Source organism: Lemur catta, chromosome 17, assembly GCF_020740605.2.
Source record: "Lemur catta isolate mLemCat1 chromosome 17, mLemCat1.pri, whole genome shotgun sequence".
Taxonomy (NCBI): Eukaryota; Metazoa; Chordata; class Mammalia; order Primates; family Lemuridae; genus Lemur; species Lemur catta.
The window spans coordinates 19,909,571-19,929,256 of NC_059144.1; the positions used below are offsets into that span (position 1 = coordinate 19,909,571).

A 19,686-nucleotide genomic window follows, 5' to 3' on the forward strand; every position below is an offset into this window, starting at 1 on the left:
GTTGGGGGCCACAGCCCTAGAGGACTGGCCCCATGGTGGAGGCAGGATATCCTTCACCCCCACCCAAGTCCCAGAGCATCCTTGGGGCCAGCAGAATGGAATAGAATGGCATGGAAATACCAGCCATATTGCAGAGGATTATTAAGTCTGAAATATGCACCTAGAAGGGAAGGCAGAGAGGTGAGCTCTTCTCCCCTGTGGTTGGTCTTAGCATGTGCTTAAGGCAACAGCATTTACTGAGACCCTACTGTGTGCTGAGTCCTGGAGAAGGTGTCTCAGAGGTCCAATTCTGGTTTTAAAATATGCCTACAAATTCTTTGACACACCTTCCTTTAAAAGATGGAGCATGATTGCTATTCCCTTGAAGGTGGGTCAACTGAGTGACTCACTTCTAACAAGTAGGGTATTGTGAAGTGGCAATGTGTGATTTCTGAGGCTGGGGCAAAAAGATACTGCTGTTTCTACCTTACGCATTCTCAGATCAATCACTCTAGGAGGAGGCAGCCACCATGTTGTGAGGACTCTCAAATAGCCCTAAGGAGAGAAGAAACTGAGGCCTCTGCCAACCGCCAGCACTAACTGGCCAGCCACACGCATGAGCCATCTTAGAAGTGGATCCTCCAGCTCCAGTTAAACCTTTAGATGAGTCTGCAGCCCCAGTCAACATCTTGATTGGAATCTCATGAGAAATGTCAAGCCAGAGCCACCCTGCTGAGCCATGCCTACTTCCCTGACCCACAGAAACCATGTGAGATGATAAATATATACTGTTGTTTTAAGATGCTACATTGTGGGGTAATTTGTTATGCCGCAATAGATGACCAACACAACTGATCGGAGAAAGCCCCATGTTGAGGTCCCAACTCTTCTACCTGGCACCATTCAAGGCCTCTAGTCATAGCCACTGCCTAGCAGACCTCCGCTGTCCCCCCTGTTCAATCTCCCAGGAAATATGCAAAGTGCTTAGCACATGATGAATACTCAGTAAGGGATTACCATTCTTAGAGAGCCTTAAATAATGACAAGGTGCACCGTGATAGCGAAGGAAGGAGAGAGAAGGAGATGAGGCCAAGAGAAACCCACTGCCCAGCCAAGGTAGGAGACAGAGGTGAGAGTCCACAAAGGCCAAAGAAGCCCAGCTGGGAGGTAGCCAGAGAACTCCAGGGGGGCTGAGGTCTGAGGCAGCAGAGTCAGTGGGACAGAAAAGGCATGGCCCCAGGAAGTGACCCTTCAGCATGCAGCCCTGAATGTCAGATGCTGCCTCATCCTGAGGGAACACTGTTGTAAGTTCTGGCAAATGGAAGTTTTCCTTTCCTTTTTTTTTAATTTGCAGAATAAATCCAGGGTATGATATGGTATAGGCACACATGAAAATCAGTATAATTATCTGATTTATAAATGTCTGATGCTTGCCAGTTGTGGAGAATGACACCTGGCTGGCCAGCCAGACATTACAAACCATGGGGCTTCTGTACTTGGGAATAAAAAGGCACGAGAGGAATAGTGATAATGTTTATAATGATGATAATCATCGCTAACATCTATTGAGAGTTTACAAACTGTGTGCTAAGCACCTACATGTAGAATCTCATTTAATCCTCCCAACAACCCTGTGAGGAAGATACTATGACCTCCAGTTTATGGGGAAGACCTGAGACCTAGTATGTGCCTGGCCCATGGGGCTGCAGCCACCCTGAGACCAGCCTCAGCCGAGGAGGAGAAGACCCCTGCATCTAGAGGGCCCAGGGAAAGACCCAGTGGAGCTCCAGCCATGGTGGGCAATCCCTGGTGCAGCTTGGCCTTGAGTTTAGACAGCAGCATTCAGCCTCCCTACCTGGCCCCATTCTTGAGTTCTGGGCTGAGCGGGTAACTCAAACAGAGACCCAGCTAATAGAATGGGCCTGGAGCAGAGGTAGATGTCAGGAACGAGGTGGGAGAAGCCCGGTTATCACACCTGGACCAGCAGATCAGGCCTGGTGGGGAGTGAGGGGAGCTTGATACTGCTGAGTCCTATCTGGTAAGCTCACGATCCTGAGACCCCTGAGCACCCATGGCCAGCACGGAGCCTGAGTCCAGGACAGGGCCTAGCCATCGGGGAGCGAGCTTCCACACCATACCCGTTTTAGTTTAGAAGCTGCAGAAGTAGAACCTCCCAGTACTGGGCTGCAGTGTGCTATGCGAGACAGCCTCTGAGGACAGGCCAGAGGTTTCCCAAGTCACTGACATTTGAGCTCCAAGGACAGGTGGTATCAACCAGGCAGATTTGAGAGAAGATTCCATTGTTCTCTATCTCTAGGGTCTCTAGTAAAGGCACATGGCACAGAGGAGGTGCTCATAACTGTGTGTCGACTGGATGGATGGATGGATGACTAGGAACCCAGAGGAAAGGCTGGTACAGCAATAGCAGGACTGATGAGGCCAGGCAGTGCAGTGGAGGAGGCATAAGGCAGGGGAATTGACAGTGCACCGCAGATGGCACGGGTGGGTGGGTGAGTGGTGGCACCAGTCCTTGAGGGAGAACATCATTACGGGAGGGGAAATGATAAGCTCAGGATGGACCCCTTGAGCCTAGGATGAAGGAGGACGTTGGAGAGGGAGCAGGAGGCGAACAGGCTTGACAGTGGCCAGGTTCTCTAAGAGGCTGAGCCTGCTCTGCTAACCCTCCATATTCCAGGGGCAACCTTGGCCCTGCAGGGATCTCGAGGAGGTCCAAGGCCCCAGACCGGCATGGCCCCCACCAGGTACTGGATCACTTAGGCCCTACTTGTTCTGGCTCTGGTACTGGCCTGGCCCATCTCCTCACCAGCGTGGCACCCTGGGCATCTATCCAGTCTAGGTCCTGGCCCGCTGCAATCATACAATGGATGTCCGCGATCATCTGCTGCTCCGGGGCTGCCCGCATCTCGTTGATTTTTTCTTGGGTGATGCCTGCAGTGGAAAAGAGGGGATTTATTCAGCACCCTGAGGCATAGGACCCCAGGGACGGGGGGCAGATGGGGCAAGCATGGCTCCTGCTCCCTAGGGTCTGCCAGTCCAGGGGGCACACAGACATGCCACAGATCCTTGTCCTCCAGGCCCGATGAACACAGACACCATGTGTTGGCCCACAGAGTGATGCCCATTCCTACCCGGCACCCAGTAGGCACTGTATTAATATTGGTCACTTTTACACGTGCTGTTCTCCCACATAAAAGTCCCTACCATGCACGTGGTCACCTCCAACTGCTCGAATGGACAGCTCTGGCTGGTTCTTTGGGTCCTAGACTGGATCACCTCCCCAGCTGGCCTCCGCAGACCACCCTGTCTGACCAGGGTCTCTGTTCATTTCCTTCGTCTTGTCCACAGTCATGTTTACAGCAGCAAGCATAATGCTTAAATTTTTGTTGCAGGAACAACTGAATTAATGAGTATATTACTTCTGAATGGAGAGTTGAGTCAACTGAAGCAGAGGGGCCCAGAAAGACATCTTTAACCTGAATCCCTGGCTGACAAGTTTGTTACTGGCAGCTACTAACGGTATTTAAGGAGAGAGTGACACACTCCATAAAAAGATCAGTTCAACCAGGCGTTCTTGGATAGAATTCAGGGGAGGTGGATAAACTTGAAAGGAGAAAAAAAATTACATGTTTATTTTCACTAAGCTTTAAATGAAATTTAGCATTTCCTACCACTAGAACATAAGCAAAACCAATAGTAGCATTAGCGGTGCTTTGTCACCAAGAGAAACTGCAAGTATTTTCATATCATGTTATCTTATTGTTTAATGAATCAATGAAGTTTCTATCTAACACATTTCAAAATATTTTGGTAGCTATGTTTTAATATAATTGGTTTCCTTTATAATCCTATGATTTTAAAACTGCATTTAAAAACATTATTTTGAGCCAGGCATGGTGGCTCACGCCTGTGATCCTAGCACTCTGGGAGATTGAGAAGAGAGGATTGCTTGAGCTCAGGAGTTTAAGACAAGCCTGAGCAAGAGTAAGACCCTATCTCTACAAAAAATAGAAAAATTAGCCAGGTGTGGTGGTGCACACCTGTAGTCCCAGCTACTCAGGAGGTTGAGGTAAGAAGATCGCTTGAGCCCAGGAGTTTGAGGTTGCTGTGAGCTATGATGATGCCACTGCACTCTAGCCTGGGCAACAGAGTGAGAGCCTGTCCCCAAAAATAATAATAATAATAATAATAAAATAAATGATTAAAATTAAAAAATAAAAGCACTAGTTTGAGAAGGGGTCCATAGGTTCACCAGATTGGAACAAAAATGGTTAAGAATCTCTGCAGAAGATGAATCAGAAAAGCTTGGGTGCCAGGGGACAGGAGACCCCACTGCAGTCACAGCAGGGATCTGGGGAGGGACAGGAGGGCAGGGCCAGGGCAGGGCCGGAGCAGGACTCAGGCTGCAGCTGAGGCTCTGGTGTGAGGCATATTTCCAGGGAGGCACTTCAGAGGCATGTTTGTGGGGTGCTGGGGGCAGGGAGGTCTCTCATTGCTACATTGGTTTCCTCTAGGAACCTCATTTGTCAGCTGAGAACAGCCCACGTCTTGTTTATCTGGGCCCCTGGCAGCCAGCGTGGTGCCTGGCACAGAGCAAGCGCCCGCCAGTGTTCTTGACTTCATTATTTCCCCGCATGGGAATATATCTTTACGGTGAATGTTTATGGAATCGAATTGTCACAGCTGATGAACAGGTGACGAGGCCAGCTGAGGCCGCCTACGTGTGTGGGTGACACATGGAAAACAATACCTCCCTTCTGCGCAGCACGTTTTCCAGGGTCCTTTAGCGTCCTCATCGTGATAATCACACAGATAACGGGGACCTATCCCGTTTACTGAGCGCCGAGCCCGAGGCAGCCGGCACGTAGCTGGCTCACTGGTTCACCTGCAACACCGTGCTGTGACCGCTTTACGATATGCCACCCTCCCTCACCTTGGTATGCCATGCAGGTCTCGATGACATCCAGGGTGGGCTCATCCTCGCAGAGGTCGTATGGCATGTTCCCATCAGAGTTGACAGCAAGCAAGTCGGCCCCACTGCAGAGAGAGGGCCACGGTGAGGGCCAGGCAAGTGTGGCTGGGCTAGGTCTGGCTGCCCTCTGCCCTCTCACCCGCAACCCTGCTGCCCACCGGGCAAGGTGATGCCCGGCTCTGCCCCACACACAGCCCACGAGCACAGCAGCTGCAGGATTCTGGGAAGGAACCAAAGTCCCAGGAGAGGCATCCCAGGAGACCTCCCTCAGCCTCCTGCTCTGTTGAATCAGCAGGCATTTAGTTAAAGTCCTCCCTGCTGAAAATGATAAAAATAACATTAATGGCGGCAGCAGCACCACTTACCCGGCACCTGCTTAGAGCTAAGCCTGATATAAGCCCTTTACACATATCATTTTATTTAATTCTCATAACAGTCATCTCAGGTTGGTAGTGTCGGCCCTCAAGGGGAAACAAGGACTCAGACAGGTTCAGTCACTTGTCCTAGATCACATAGTTTGGACAGAGCAGAGTCCAGACTCAAACCTGGATCTCCCATGTGTCCGCTCTTTTTGCTTCTCCTTGTTCTGTTTCAATCTTTGCCCACGTGCAGAAACATCTTCCACCTCCTCCTCCAAGTCTCTACCCAAAGGGCTGACCAGGAGAGGGGCAGGAAACAGGCTTGGGGCTCCCTGGCAGAAAGTGCCCTTTGGGCCAGTGGTCTCCAGGCATGGCTCTGGGATGCCCTGCAGCGGAATTACCAGGAGACCACTAAAATAAAACACAGTGTCTTGGGCTTCACTCCAGCCCTCTCGAAATAGAGTCTCTGGGGGTGGGACTTGGGAATATGTATTTTAAACCCATACCCCAGGTGATTCTGGTACAGATCAGCATTGGGGACCCACTGGACCGGGTTGGCACCACTTTCTTTGTCCTCTTGGCACCATGGGGCTGTGGCTACCTGATGCTCCTGGCAGGTTCTCATCATAGGTGTAGGTATGGGCCACCATCTAGTCCTTTGTCCTAACAGCCCACCACTGTGACCTTTCTGATCTGTATGCCCAGAGCAAGCTAACCCACCTCCCTGAGCTGGGGCAGCAGTACTGCCATTCCCCTCCCCCAGGGAACCACTGATGGGCTCCTGCTGCTCTGCCAAGATCCGTGCAAAAGGCCACCTGCTCTCGGCCACTCCTTCTGACTCCCTGCACTCAGACGCTCAAGCCCACTGGTCTTGCTCTGTCTTGGCTCTGGTACTTAAATCACCTGACCTTTTGCCTGGCTGCCCAGGACTTCCGCATCCCTGTGTGCCCAGTGCCCAGCACAGGACCTGGCCCATCTCAGGCACCTGCCAATTATTAGCCAAACTCAATTGAATACACTGGAAATTGAAAGTTGCCTTTTCTCTGTGTTCATAGAATCTGAGCAGACTGGAAAGTTCAGGGTAAGAAAAGACTCTCAAAGCAGTACAGAGAGAAATGCCCTTATTCCTGGGAAAGACACTGCCACCTGGTGTCCTCCCCACAAAGCAGGTTCTTCCCCAAAGAAAAGCAAGTAAACAGGATTTCAGGGCAGGGCAAAGGAAGTATACTCGCTCTCTCTCTCTCTCTTGAAATGGCAAGAACATAAAGATGGTAGAGAAGATGAAGACAGATAAGCTCACCTCCTGGAAACAGTAAAAGATAATAAAAAGAAAATGATACCAAAGCCAGACAAAGACACCATAAGAAAAGAAAATCACAGACAAATATCCCTTATGAACAATGATGCAAAATCCTCAAAAAACAAAAAAAAAAATACTAGCAAACCAAATCTAGTAGCATACTAAAAGGATTATACACCATGACCAAGTAGGATTTATTCTTGGGCTGCAAGGATGGTTCAACAGACAAAAATTGATCAATGTAATATACCACATTAACAAAATGAAGGAAAAAGTTCATATGATCATCTCAATTGATGCAAAAAAAATTGACAAAATTCAACATCTTTTCATGATAAAAACACTCAATAAACTAGGAAGAGAAGAAACATAACAAAAGCCATATGTGAAAAACCCATAGTAAATGTCATTCTCAATGGTGAGACCGAAAGCTTTTCCTCTAAGATGAGGAATGAGGCAAAGATGCCCACTTTTGCCATTTCTACTCAAGAGTACTGGAAATTCTAGCCAGAGCAACTGGACAAGAAAAAACAAAGACATTCAAATTGATTTCCTAGAAGTAAAATTCTCTCTCCTTGCAGATCATATAATTTTACATGTAGAAAATTCTAAAGATTCCACAAAAAAATCTGTTAGAACTAATAAATTCAGCAAAGTTAACAGGATACAAAGTCAATACACAAAAATCAGTTGCATTTCTATACACAAGCAACAAACAATCAGAAAAGGAAATCAAGAAAACAATTCCATTTATAATAGCATCAAAAGAATAAAATATTTAGGAATTAATTTAACCAAGGAGGTGAAAAACTTGTACAGTGAAAACCACAAAACATTTCTGGAAGAAATTAAAGATCTAATAAGTAGAAAGACATCCCATGTTTACGAATAGAAAGACTTAATATTGTTAAAATGTTAATGCTACCCAAAACAATCTACAGATTTAATATACTCCCTAAGAAAATCCCAATAACGATTTTTCAGGATAGAAAAACCTATACTAAAATTCATAGGGAATCTCAAGGGACCCCAAATAGCCAAAACAACCCTGAAAAAGAAGAACAAAGCTGGAAGACTCACACTTCCTAATTTCAAAACTTATTACAAAGCTACAGTAATCAAAGTGGTATGGTACTGGCACAAAGACAGACATATAGACGAATGAAATAGAACAGATTCCAGAAATAAACACTTGAATATATGTTAAATGATTTTTGACATGGTACTAAGACCATTCAATGGATTAAAGACAATCTTTCCAACAAATAGTGCTGGGAAAACTGTATAGCCACACACACACACACACACACACACACACACACACAATGAAGTTAGACCTTTACCTAATACCATATGCAAAATTTAACTCAAAATGGACCTGTGACCTAAATGAAAGACCTAAAACTGTGAAACTCTTGGAAGAAAACTTAGGGCAAAAGCTTCATGGCATTGGGTGTGGCCATGATTTCTTGGAAATGATGCCAAAGACTACAAAGAAAAAATAGACAAATTGGACTTTGTAAAAATTTAAAACTTTTGTGCATTAAAAGACACTATCAAGAGAATAAAAAGGCAACCCATAGAATGGCAGAAAATATTTGCAAATCATATATCTGATAAGGGATTAATACCCAGAATATATAGAGAACTCCTAAAACTCAAAAAACAACCAGATTCAAAAATGAGTAAAAGACTTGAAAAGACATTTCTCTAAAGAAAATATACAAATGGACAATAAGCATGTGAAAAGATACTCAACATTACTAATTATTAGGGAAATGGAAATCAAAACCACAATAAGATTCCACTTCACACCTATTAGGATGGCTACTAACAAAAAAAGAAAGAAAAAGACAGAAAATAACAAGTGTTGTCAAGTATGTTGAGAAACTGGAACACCTGCATCCTGTTGGTGAGAATGTAAAATGGGACAGCCATTATGGAAAACAGTATAGCAGCTCCTTAAAAAATTAAAAATAGAATTACCATATAATCCATCAATTCCACTTATGGATATGTACCCAATGAATTGAAAGCAGGGTCATGAAGAGATTATTTGTACACCCATGTTCATAGCAGCATTATTCACAATAGCTAAAACCTGGAAGCAACCCACGAGTCCATTGACAGATGAATGGATAAGTGAAATGTGCTATATACATACAGCAGAATATCATTCATCCTTAAAAAGGAAGATAATTCTGATACATGCTACAATATGGATGAATTTTGAAGACATTACACCAAGTGAAATAAGCCAGTCACCAAAAAGATAAATACTACATGATTCCACTCCTATGAGATACCTATAGTAGCCAAGTTCATAGAGACAGAAAGCAGAATGGCAGTTGCCAGGGATAAGGAGTGGGTGGGGAATGGGAATTATTGTTTAATGGGTAGAGAGTTCAGTTTTGTAAGAAGAGTTCTGAAGATGGATGGTGGTGATGGTTACACAATAATACGAACGTGCTTAATACCACTGAACTCTATACTTAAAATGGTTAAGATGGTAAATGTTATGTTGTTTCATCATAATTTAAAAAAATCAGGGGAAAAAGAGAATGAAGGGGGGGAGAGAAAATGAAGACAAACAAGAAAGTGAAAATGACAGAGATCAAGAGTGAAGAAGAAACAGAGATTGAGAGGAAAATACAGACAGACACAGAGATGGAGAGAGAAAGAGGGAATTCAGGGGAGGAGGAGAGAGATGGAAAAAGAGAGAGAAAGAGACAGAGGAAGGGAAGGTGTGTGGAGAGAGTGAGTGACAAGTCCCAAGGTAGATGGAAAATGAGAGGCAGAAAGAGAAAAAGAAAGAGAGAAGAGGAAGGCAAGCGGAAGGAAGGAGGAAGAACGGAAGGCGGGCAGGCAGGAGGAAGGGAGGGAGGAAATTAGTTGGATAGAAACAAGAGGTGGAGGAGAGGCTGTTCGGGGGCATAGAGGGGCACGTACTACTGAACGAGGATCTTCACCAGGTTGATGTGGCCGCAGGTGGCTGCAGCATGCAGAGGTGTCCACAGCTCGTTGTCCTTGGCGTTCACGTTGGCACCGTGGGATAGGAGCAGCTTGACAATTTCCTCAAAGTTGTCAATGCAGCACTGGGAGGGACACACAGGCAGAGTCAGCTCCAGGCAAGGCCTGGGGCCTTGGTGGGGACACATCATGTTCCCGAAAGAGGCCACGAGAAGGACAGTGGAGTTGGACTGCCTGAGTTTCAATCCAGCTCCAATGCTGATAATCTGTAATTTTGCCCACGACCTTGGGCAAGCCACTTAGCTTCTCTGAGCCTCAGTTTCCTTGCAAGTAAAAATGAAGTTAATAATTTATAAGTTAAAAATATAAAGATAAAAACCACTCTGTTGATGATAAAATGCTTTGTGAGTGTTAGGGGAATGGGACAAAATTTTGAATGAGGTTTTAAAACCTTTTTTTTTTTTTAATCACAGAAGGCTTTCTCCAAACAAAATTGTATGGAGAATTGTAACTTAGATGAGCAATAAATTCAAGCAGATTGCTTGGGTCGAGGTAGGGGTGTGTGCGTTGGGCAGTGGCCCCCAAGGTGTGGCCCTAGATCATAGCTTGAAACCTCTGACTTAGGAACTTCTGACCCAGGAGGTCAGATCTTAGGGGAGCCTCCAAGTAACTAAGACTCCTCCAAAAGAATCCAGCTCCATATGAGGGTCCTAGGGGGTCCAGATACAGTCTCAGCAAGGAGACGGCCACGTTTGTGTTCCTGCCTGTACAGAGCAGTGACCACATGTGGGTCAGCCCCCTAGAGGGAACACTGGGCTCCAGCAGCCACTGGAGCCCCCAAACTCCAGAGACAGGAAGTAAAAATCCCAAGGGGATGGAGGGGCTTCAGCTTAGGCCAGGAGGAGGGAGAGCTGAGGGCGAAGGAAGAAGACAGCTCCGAGCCACCTTACAGACTTGCAGGATGGAGACTCCTCCCTGGAGGGGACTTCTGGAGAAGCCAGCCGGGGACACAGCAGGGGAACTTGTGCTCAGCCCTGCGCATCCAGGTAAAGGCGTGGTCCTCAGCAACTGGAGTTACCCTCGGAAGGGTAGCCCCATCAGGCTTGCTTTGCATGTGGGGAACAGACTGCGTGTGTGTCTGCATGAGCGCGTGTTGGGAAGGGGAATCTGGGAGCTGTGTTCCTGTGTTCCTGGCCTCCAGAAGTGACCGTGCGGACGGGGAGAGGTGGCCGGATGCCAGCAGGAGCAGGGGCACCTGTGTGAGCCCCGGCCCCAGGTGGCAGCGGGCGCGGGTGTGCGATGGGGCGGCAGCACAGTCCCGCCCCCACCCCCAGCGGGGCCAGGGCTCAGCGCCAGGACATGCGGGAAAAGAGCAGCCGTTTGCACAGATGGTTCCAGAGCCCCAGGTTCTTTCTGCCCCAGCGGGTCTGAGGGTGGCTGGGACTGAGGGCATCCCTCTGGACAGGAAAGGCGAGGGAAGGTGTGACCTTGTGGGGCCGGCGCTGCCCCAGGTGGGCGGGAGGACCACGCAGCTGCATGGCGCGGCCGGCAGAGGGCGCCAAAGGCACTGGAGTCAGGCAGCAGCGGAAGAGGAGGGCCCGGGGCTGTCACCGGGAGATGTTTCTGGCGAGCCCCTGGGGTCGGGGGCAAGAGAGCCAGAGATCTAACCCTGAGAGACTGCAGAAAACACGGGGGTGAGGTGAAAGCCTCAGGTTGAAGGGGGAGGGAATTGTGTGCCCAGAATTGCAGAGTTTTGTCAGGAAGATGTCCAGGGGCTGGACCAGTCTGCACCTGGGAGACCGGGCTGCACAAGGCTGCTGGGCTGAGTGCAGCGGTACACATGGAGAGGGTGGTGCGTGGCAGGGTGGGCAGGCCTCCTCCCCAGCATTCGCCAAGGTGGGAAAGGGCACCTGGCAGTAGGCTGACTTCACCCGCCTCCTCACTTCCCACATCCAATCCATCACCAGGTATGAATCCCAACTCCTAGATGGCTGTCCCCATCCCCACTGCCCTAGGTGAGGTTTCGTCGTCTCTCCCTGCCTCCTTGCTGCTCCCCTTCCAAACTCCCTAAACCAGAGAGAGCTTCCTGCTTGATTTAATCATGTTGCTCTCAGTTCACAAATCCCTGAAGGCTCCCTGTTGCCAAGAGAAGAAAATCCACACTTTGCCAGGCATGGGAAGCTCTTCTTAATGTGCCCCAATCTCCTGTGTGGCATTGGAGCAACAGTGACAATAATGATAGCAATAACTACAGCCCCAGCAACAACGGGAATAACAACATGTCATGCCACATCAATAATTACAGCTAACGCTCTTTGAAGACTTACCAGAGTCAAGCACCTTGCTAAGCTTTGGCCTTGAATTGCCTCCTTTTAATCCTCAAAACAAGCCTATTGAGAGCCCTATCATCCCCATTTTATAGATGGGGACACTGGCTCAAAGAGGTCCAGTTGCACAAGGTCACACGTAGTAAGGGATGGATTAAAATCCCAGATTAAAACCCATCTACAGACATGGATTAAAATCCAAGCAATCTGACTCCAAAGGCCCTTTCTCAGCCTTCCCAGTCTTGTCTCCTGCCCGTCTCCGTGAGTTCCCCTGCACCCTAACTGTGCCACACCGAACCCTCCAGACCCCATACTTGAAATGTGGAGCCCCTTTCTCATGGCTCTGTGCATGCTGTTCCCTCTGCTTTGAATGTTCTTCCTTATACTTTTCTATCTAGCAAGCTCCTACTCATCCTTCAAGACCCAGCTCAGATATCCCTTCCACTTAGAAGGCTTTCTCAGTTCCTCTTTGAGTCAGGTCATCAGCTCCCAGCTTTGAGCTACCACTGAGCCCTCTGCTAATCTCCGTGTGAGAGCTAACCACATTGCGGTCCTCCGTTGTTATTTGTGTGCCTGTGGCTGCATCACACTCTGAAGTCTGAGAGCAGAGCCCCTGCCTAATGCATTGCTGGGGCCCTATCCTCAGCAGAGTACCTCGCATGGAGTTTGTGCACAATAAGTATTTGCTGAACAAATGAATGGGAGCCCCCAGGCAAGTGGGGGTGGATGCCTCCCGGAGACCACTGAGAGGGCTCTCAAAATGGGGCCCAAGGTGAGTGGGGTGGTGGAGTCTCAGGCAGCAAGTTCTCACCTCCCTGACCGTGCACCCCCAGACCCAGGAACCCATAAAAGGAACTGGTCCTGAGGAAGCAATATGACCAAGAAAGAAGAAGTGGAAGAATGATATGGCAGGAACCCCAAGCAAAAGAGGGGGTGCCGCTAGAGAATTTACCGCAGCAGGGACGGCTAGGTAACCTGGGGCTCAGAGCGTGAGCACTGCCAGCTACAGTGTCCACAGAGCAGTTTAGACCCCCTTGTTTCAAATCCTGGCTCCACCACTCGTTCACTGCTTGACCTTGGACAGACTTCACCTCCCTGAGCTGCGCTGTATAATAGAGCTGCCACTCTTTATTTAAATCCACCACGGTTAAATAGAATTTCAAATTCCCTTCCTCAGTCGCATTAGCCCCATTTCCAGTGCTCTACAGCTGCGTGTGCCTGGTGGCTCCTGCACTGGAGAGTGTGGATGCACAGAACACTTCCGTCATCATAGAAAACTCTGGAATAGGGCCGTCCTTGAGCCTCAGTTTCCTGAGTCACAAAATGGGGACAATAATATTTCAGAGGGTTGTTGTGAGGATAAGAATGAAATATGTAAGTGAAGTGCTTTACAGAGAAGTGGTCACTTGATGAATTTTAATAATAATAATAACTAATATTTATCCACTATCGAGTCACTTGAAGGGTCTTTATGTGTGTTCATTTAACCCTCACAACAACCCAGTGAGATGGGTACTTGTTATTCCTCTTTTAGAGATGAGGAAACTGCGGCACAGAGAGCTTCAGTAACTTGCCCAAGGTCACACAGCTAGCGAGTGGCAGCTCCAGGGCTCAAGTCTGACTCTCTACCCGACTGCCTCACTTTTCCGGTGCACAGCAAGAGGTAGCCCGTCCATTCTATCCTCGTGCCCCGGGCTGGTGGGTGCTGCCAGGCTGGGGAGTGCCATCTGGGTCTCCATTCCAGGGTAAGCTACAGCACCCATCCGCTCTCCACCCTCTGGTGGAGTCTCAGGCACCTTGGGGCTAACAGAGCTGGGGTTTGGGGAGTTTCCAGGGCAGGATTCAGTGGGGGTACTGAGGCAGCTCGGAGTGGGTGCCTGACGCCCCAGGGGACATTAGAAGCTGAGAGGACACAAGGAGCCAGTGGGCTGCCTGGCTGGGGCAGGGGCCTGCCCTGGGGGCTTATGGGAAGGGCATGGCCGGTTTCTGTTCACCCCTCCCAGACCCCCGTATGGAGGGGGAGAGACCCTCCCCAGCCCAGCGCTCCAGCTGTCCAGCCTCTCAGGCTGCACTCAAGTCCATCTGCTCAGAAACTTGGACCAGGGCACAGGGAGGTTTCAGTTGTGTTCATTCACTAATTCAGCATGCACTTACTGAGCACCTACTGTATGCCAGCATGGGGAAAGATGCTGGGACACACTAATGAGCAAGAGACATGGGCTGTGCCCTGGTGCAGCTCAGTCTGAGCAGGGGGAGAGGCCAACATCCAACGACCACGTTAATGGCTGAAATGACTAATTACAAGGAAGAGGGCATTCAGCAAACATAGGATGTGTCTATCACGGACAGCTCTCGGGTTCCTGCTGTGGATTGGAGCTAACAGGTGAATGCACAGAGCACCGTAGGGAGTGTGGTAGGGAGGACAAGGACTTGAAAAGCGGGGTGGCTGGAGCCTGGAGAGCCGGGAAACACAGAGGACTGGCCAGGGGCCACACCCCATAGGGCCCTGTGCGGTGTGGCACAGTTTGTTCTTTACCCACAGCATCATGGGAAGACACCCAGGAGCTGCATGTAACATGAGTAGATTTTTGGCTCCAGCATCCCTGTGGCTGCCGCGTGGAGGAGGAATGACAGCAGGGCCAGACTGAGTGCTGGGGACCAGTCAGGAGGCTGTGGCAGCATTCACGTGAGAGGTGACAGCCAGGCCAGCCTGTCCCAGGCAGGGAGGGCTGGACCCATCACTCTGCCGTGGAGAGGATCTGTACTGTGACGGCACATGGCTCACGGCCCTAGTTCAAGGCCATGTGACCTTACTTAGGCAGGTCACATAACCCCTGTCAATCGCCTTTGTCACCAGGGTGGATAAGATGTCCTGGTGGGTGTGAACGTGTTTCGTAAACCATCAAGCTCCAGACAAACTTGCTTTGCTGGGCATTAAGTGTGCAGGGAACAAAGGCTCCTTGTCCTCAGAGCCCACGTGTGCACGCACATGTGTGTGCGTGCCAGGGCTCTGTGGGCATGTTTGTAACAAACGCACGCGTCTCTGAAGCAGACAAGAGCCTTTCAGATGGGCCAGCTGGGGCTCCCTGCCCCCTTCCCCGAGGGATCTGGGCCAGAAAGTGCAGGCAAATGGGGAACCTGTCCAGGTGAGGCACAGGGAGCCCAGGAACCCCACAAACCCAGACTTACCTGGTGCAGGGCTGTGAGTCCATCCTCGTTGCACAAATCGGGGCTGACCTTATTCTTCAGGAAGTAGCGTACTGCAACGGGAGGGCACAGGAGTGAGCTTGCTGTCACACACGGGGTGTGTAGGCATGCGGGGGCCCAGGTAAGACCCACTGTCCCCCAGGTCCTTACACAAATGGTCTTGTTTACGCCTGACAGCAGGCCTGAGCAGGAAGTAGTAACACCTTCCCCATTTTACAGATGAGGAAACTGAGGCACACAACGTAGGTCTCTGGTCCAGGATTTCCAAGAGGAGGATGGCATTGCCTATCTTATTATGGACAACAATAACAAGAGCTAACAATTATTGAGCACTTCCTGTATGCCGGGCCCTGAGCTGAGCAATTGACATTTGTTGTCCAGAGGGAGCACATTCCAGTCCTTGAAAGCATACACTCTGGGGCCCGGTGGCCTAGCTTCAAATTTGGGCACCATTCTTACTGGCTGTGCAGCCTCAGTCAAGACACTTGCTTCTTTGTGCCTCAGTTTTTTCATCTGTAAAATGGGGATGATGTTAATCCAACCTTGCAGGGGTGTTACAGGAATCATCAAGGGGAGCCATGTCAGCGGCTGCTGTGTGGTTTGAAGGTGAACTCTTGCTCGGGCCAGTGTAATTATTTTATTAACACTGCAGATTCCTATCCCAGGTGATAGCTCACCCATGAGTGTCAAATGCCCCTTCTTTGGCCTTACTGGGCCTTGGGGAGTGAGGATAGCAGAGGCTTTTACTATCCATGATTCGTAGACTTTTGTCTAGTCATGTGTGTGTGTATACATGTGTGTATGGGTGTGTATAGGTGTGCGTGGGTGTATATAGGAGTGCATGGGTGTGTGTGCACGTGTGTTCAGGGATGGTGGGTGGGCAGGGACGAGGGAAGCTGGAGTGAACTCCAGTGACAACCTGGAATCCTTCTCACTCAAGAAGACCCCCTCCCCTTACCATCGTAACCTTCCTTCCTTCCCTGTCCACCACCCCTCAGGCCCCAGTTCTTCCCTGAACCCAAGTGCAAAGGGAGGAGGGGAGGAGCTAGCCTGCCAGCCCTGCAGGCACTGCTCAGTCTTGGCAGCCGGGACCTTGATCTCTGGCCAACTTCCAGCTATGCCTCCCCCTAGACTGAGGGGTCCATGGGGTCGATGGGGTGTGTCCACTGGAGCCCACGTTCCCCTTCTGGGCCACACTCTACCACCCCTGTCCACGTGGCTCTGAGACTGTCTGCAGAGCCTAAACAGGCTGCCCCTGGATCCAGCTTCCCAAGGGTGGCTTGTGTGGTTAATGGGCAAGTGTCCCTCTGGGCCAGAGGGGTGAACAAGGGGTGGCTGTTTGTTGGGTGAGTGGACAGACTTCAATACACGAGCTGGCTTGTGTAGGGGGCCCTCGTGTCATGGTACTGATGAGGACAGGGCTGGGGGGCACCTGGGCCCTGAAAAGGGGAGACACAGGCTGGCCCTGGCCCCTCTGAGCCTCCTGCGCCCCCTCCAAGTCTGGCTCCCTCTGAAACACGAGCCAAAGTCACATCCCCCATTGCCCACTGAGGATACTGTCTCCACACTATGGTTCATGCAGCTGGGCAGGGCTGAGATGGTTTCCTTATCGGTTTGCCTCTGCTGTGGAGGAGCAAACTTGGAGTAGCTGGGAAGGGGAGGCAAAAGGCCATCCCTCTGCAGGACACAGTACCTGGTCTGCAAACCCAGGGAGGAAGACGCTGGTAGGCAAGAGGTAGGGGGCCCGTGAGGCCTCAGGAGCAGGGGGTGGGGCAGTTCCTCCATCATGAGGCCCAGCTCCTGGACCACAGCCCCACTGCACCCTGGGCCCCAGCATAAACAGAGGCCCTGTGTGAAGGGGAGCTTGAGGCCTCCGCCCAGCGAGGTGTCTCCAGCACACCTGCCCAAATGCACTGCTGGCAGGGGAGGGGTGTAACAGGACTTTGTCCAGCAGGGGCCAGATCCTTTGCAGCCACACTGTCCGAGAGGGAGCCACTGGCTACATCTGGCTCTTGTGGTTATTTGAATTTAAATTAATAAACACTCAGAATTCAGTTTCTCAGTCACTCTCTGTTCAATTTCAAGTGCCCAGTAGCCACATGTGGCTACCATACTGGAAAGGGCAGAAGTAGAGCATTTCTACCTTCACAGAAAGTTCTATTGGATAGTGCTGCTTTTGGGCATCATAAATGGAAGTGAGCTCCATCACAAGTTGCTAAACCTTTTCATGGCTCCCCATTGCTTGGGGAATATGGTCTATAAGGTCTTGCATGATGTGAGCCCTGCCTGCAGGCCACCATCTTGCACAATTCTAGGGGGAACCATTCACATCGTGGTTTATGAGCCTGGAAGCCCCTGGAGCTGTGCAGTGCACAACTTACTCAGCTGTACACAGTGATCCTCCCTGCCTACCTCTCTAGTCTCATTTCTTAAACCACAAACACTTTCTAAAATAGTCTTTTGTCAGCTACGGAGTCACCACACTTCCTCTGGCCAATGAGTTTCTGCATAACCTATTCCCACTGCCTGGAAGACCCAATCATCTATCCATATGCCACCATGCAGCCATCCATCCATGCATCCATTCATGCATGCGTGAATCCATCTACTATCATCCGCCCATCCATCCTCCACCATGCATGCATGCATCAATCCACCCATCCATCCATCCACCACCATCTACCATCCATGCATCCATCTCTAACAGATATGCACACACACACACAGCTGCTTCACTCTTCATCCTTTAGGTCTCAGCTCACACTCTCCAGACTCCCCTTGTTATGCACACCTATAGCTCCTATACGTCTCACTTATAGCCTTATCACAACTATAATTACATAACAATTTGGGTAATTATGGGCTTTGGGTCTGTCTGCTCACTGGATGCTAAGTCCCAAGAGGGCAGGACCATGACCTGGTACTTAGGGTTCTGTCCTTAAGGCTTGGCACAGAGTAAATCCTCAAGAACTTCTCCAAGACCTTGATCTAATTGTCAGTGCCCTAGTTCAGTCCAAGGACACAGCCTCTCCATCTCTGAGCAAAGCTCACCCTCCAGTGCTGACTCCAGAAGACCCATGTCTGTACTATGCAGCTCTGCTCACAGGTGTCTCCTACAGAGCTGCGGGGGACCTGGTGGCAGCCTCAGGGCCAAGTAAAGAGATTATGCAAAGCCACTGATCACCAAGGTCTAGCCTGACCAAGGGCCAGTGCCCTGAGCCTGACAGATGGCCTTGGGGAGAGTAGAAGTGACCACTGTGTCCAAGGTGGGTTTCCTGGAAGGTTCTGCTCACATGTGGCAAGGGTTCAAGTCCCATGGGGTGGGAGATAGAACAGGCTTTCTTCCGGGAGACACTCTATAGGCAGAAAACAAGCATCAGCTGCCAAAAGCAGTGTTCGTGCTCAGTAATTATTGTGATACTTTTTGGGCTGTGCAGGAGTCCAAGATGTATAATTACCCTGGTGTCGGGCAGTTATTTTCAGCCCGAGAGGTGGGACAAATCATCCCCATCTTTAAGAAGCCCTTAATATTCATGAGCCAAGGCTGCCTCAGCAGAGCTACTTCCACTGTGGCTAGGAGTCCAGTGCCTGGCTCCGCACCTAGCTCGTTGGAGCAAAGCCCCACTACCCAGTGCACGACCAGGCTTCCCGCCTCTGAGGTTCAGCAAGAAACGTGATCCTTACATCAATACCTTCCTTTCGTGCCTTTCATTTGCATCTGGGTCAATTCAGAACCACTTTCGTTCATAGGTTCACATCTGTAATTATTCCCCTTATACAGAAGAGGAGACAGAGGGTCAGAAAGGTGTAGGTCACAGTCACATAGGGCCAAATGGAGGAGCAGAGATTTCGCACCAGACCTCTCTGATTTCAAAGCCCAGGCTGTTGGTCAGTGGGCTGTTCTACTCTGCCCTGTGGCCAGGAATGGAAACCAGTGTTTCTGCAGCCCTGCTCAGTGTCCAGACCTGTGCTGAGAGCTGGGATGGGGAGGAGGAGGGTAACAGGGAAATGGACAGTGGTGACCTCTGCTTCTGAGACCATCTACGCATCAGAGGCCCTCAGGTCTTAAGCAGGTCTTTATGCAGACAGAAGGGCTCAAGGATCTGGGTGTAGGACAGAAGAAATATTGCTGCCCCAGTTAGATCTTTGAAGACAATTTCAAATGTAAAATCCCCTCACTCTCTGCTTAAAGCCCTCTCATGGCTCCACACTGCTCTTAGAATGAAGTTCAAAATCCTTCCATGACTTTCACTGGGATTGGCAAATATGGCCCGTGGGCCAAATCTGGCAGGCAGCCTGTTTCTGTAAATAAAGTTTTATTGGCAAACATCCACACTCATTCATTTACATATCGCCTATGACTGCTTTCACCCTGCAACAGCAGATTTGAGTACTTACAACAGAGACTGCATGGCCCACACATCCTAAAATATTTACTATCTGGCCTTTTACAGACAAGGTTTACAGACCCCCTGGTCTTCAGGATTCTATATGGTGTGGTCCTGTCTACAGAGCTGCTGTCTTGCAGGATTCCAAGGCAAAATGCAAGGTGCT

At 49.7% G+C, this 19,686-nt stretch overlaps 1 protein-coding gene across 2 annotated transcripts in view; it reads right to left on the reverse strand.

Moving 5' to 3' along the window:
- PPP1R16B (protein phosphatase 1 regulatory subunit 16B) overlaps positions 1 to 19,686 on the reverse strand; it is a 103,609-nt gene that overhangs the window by 13,172 nt on the left and 70,751 nt on the right. For both annotated transcript variants that reach the window (XM_045528580.1, XM_045528579.1), the window contains exons 3-6: positions 15,115 to 15,185; positions 9,578 to 9,723; positions 4,931 to 5,034; positions 2,804 to 2,928 (exon numbers count right to left, since the gene is read on the reverse strand). In XM_045528580.1, the coding sequence (XP_045384536.1) occupies positions 2,804 to 2,928; positions 4,931 to 5,034; positions 9,578 to 9,723; positions 15,115 to 15,185 (446 nt within the window). The remainder of the gene's footprint in view (positions 1 to 2,803; positions 2,929 to 4,930; positions 5,035 to 9,577; positions 9,724 to 15,114; positions 15,186 to 19,686) is intronic.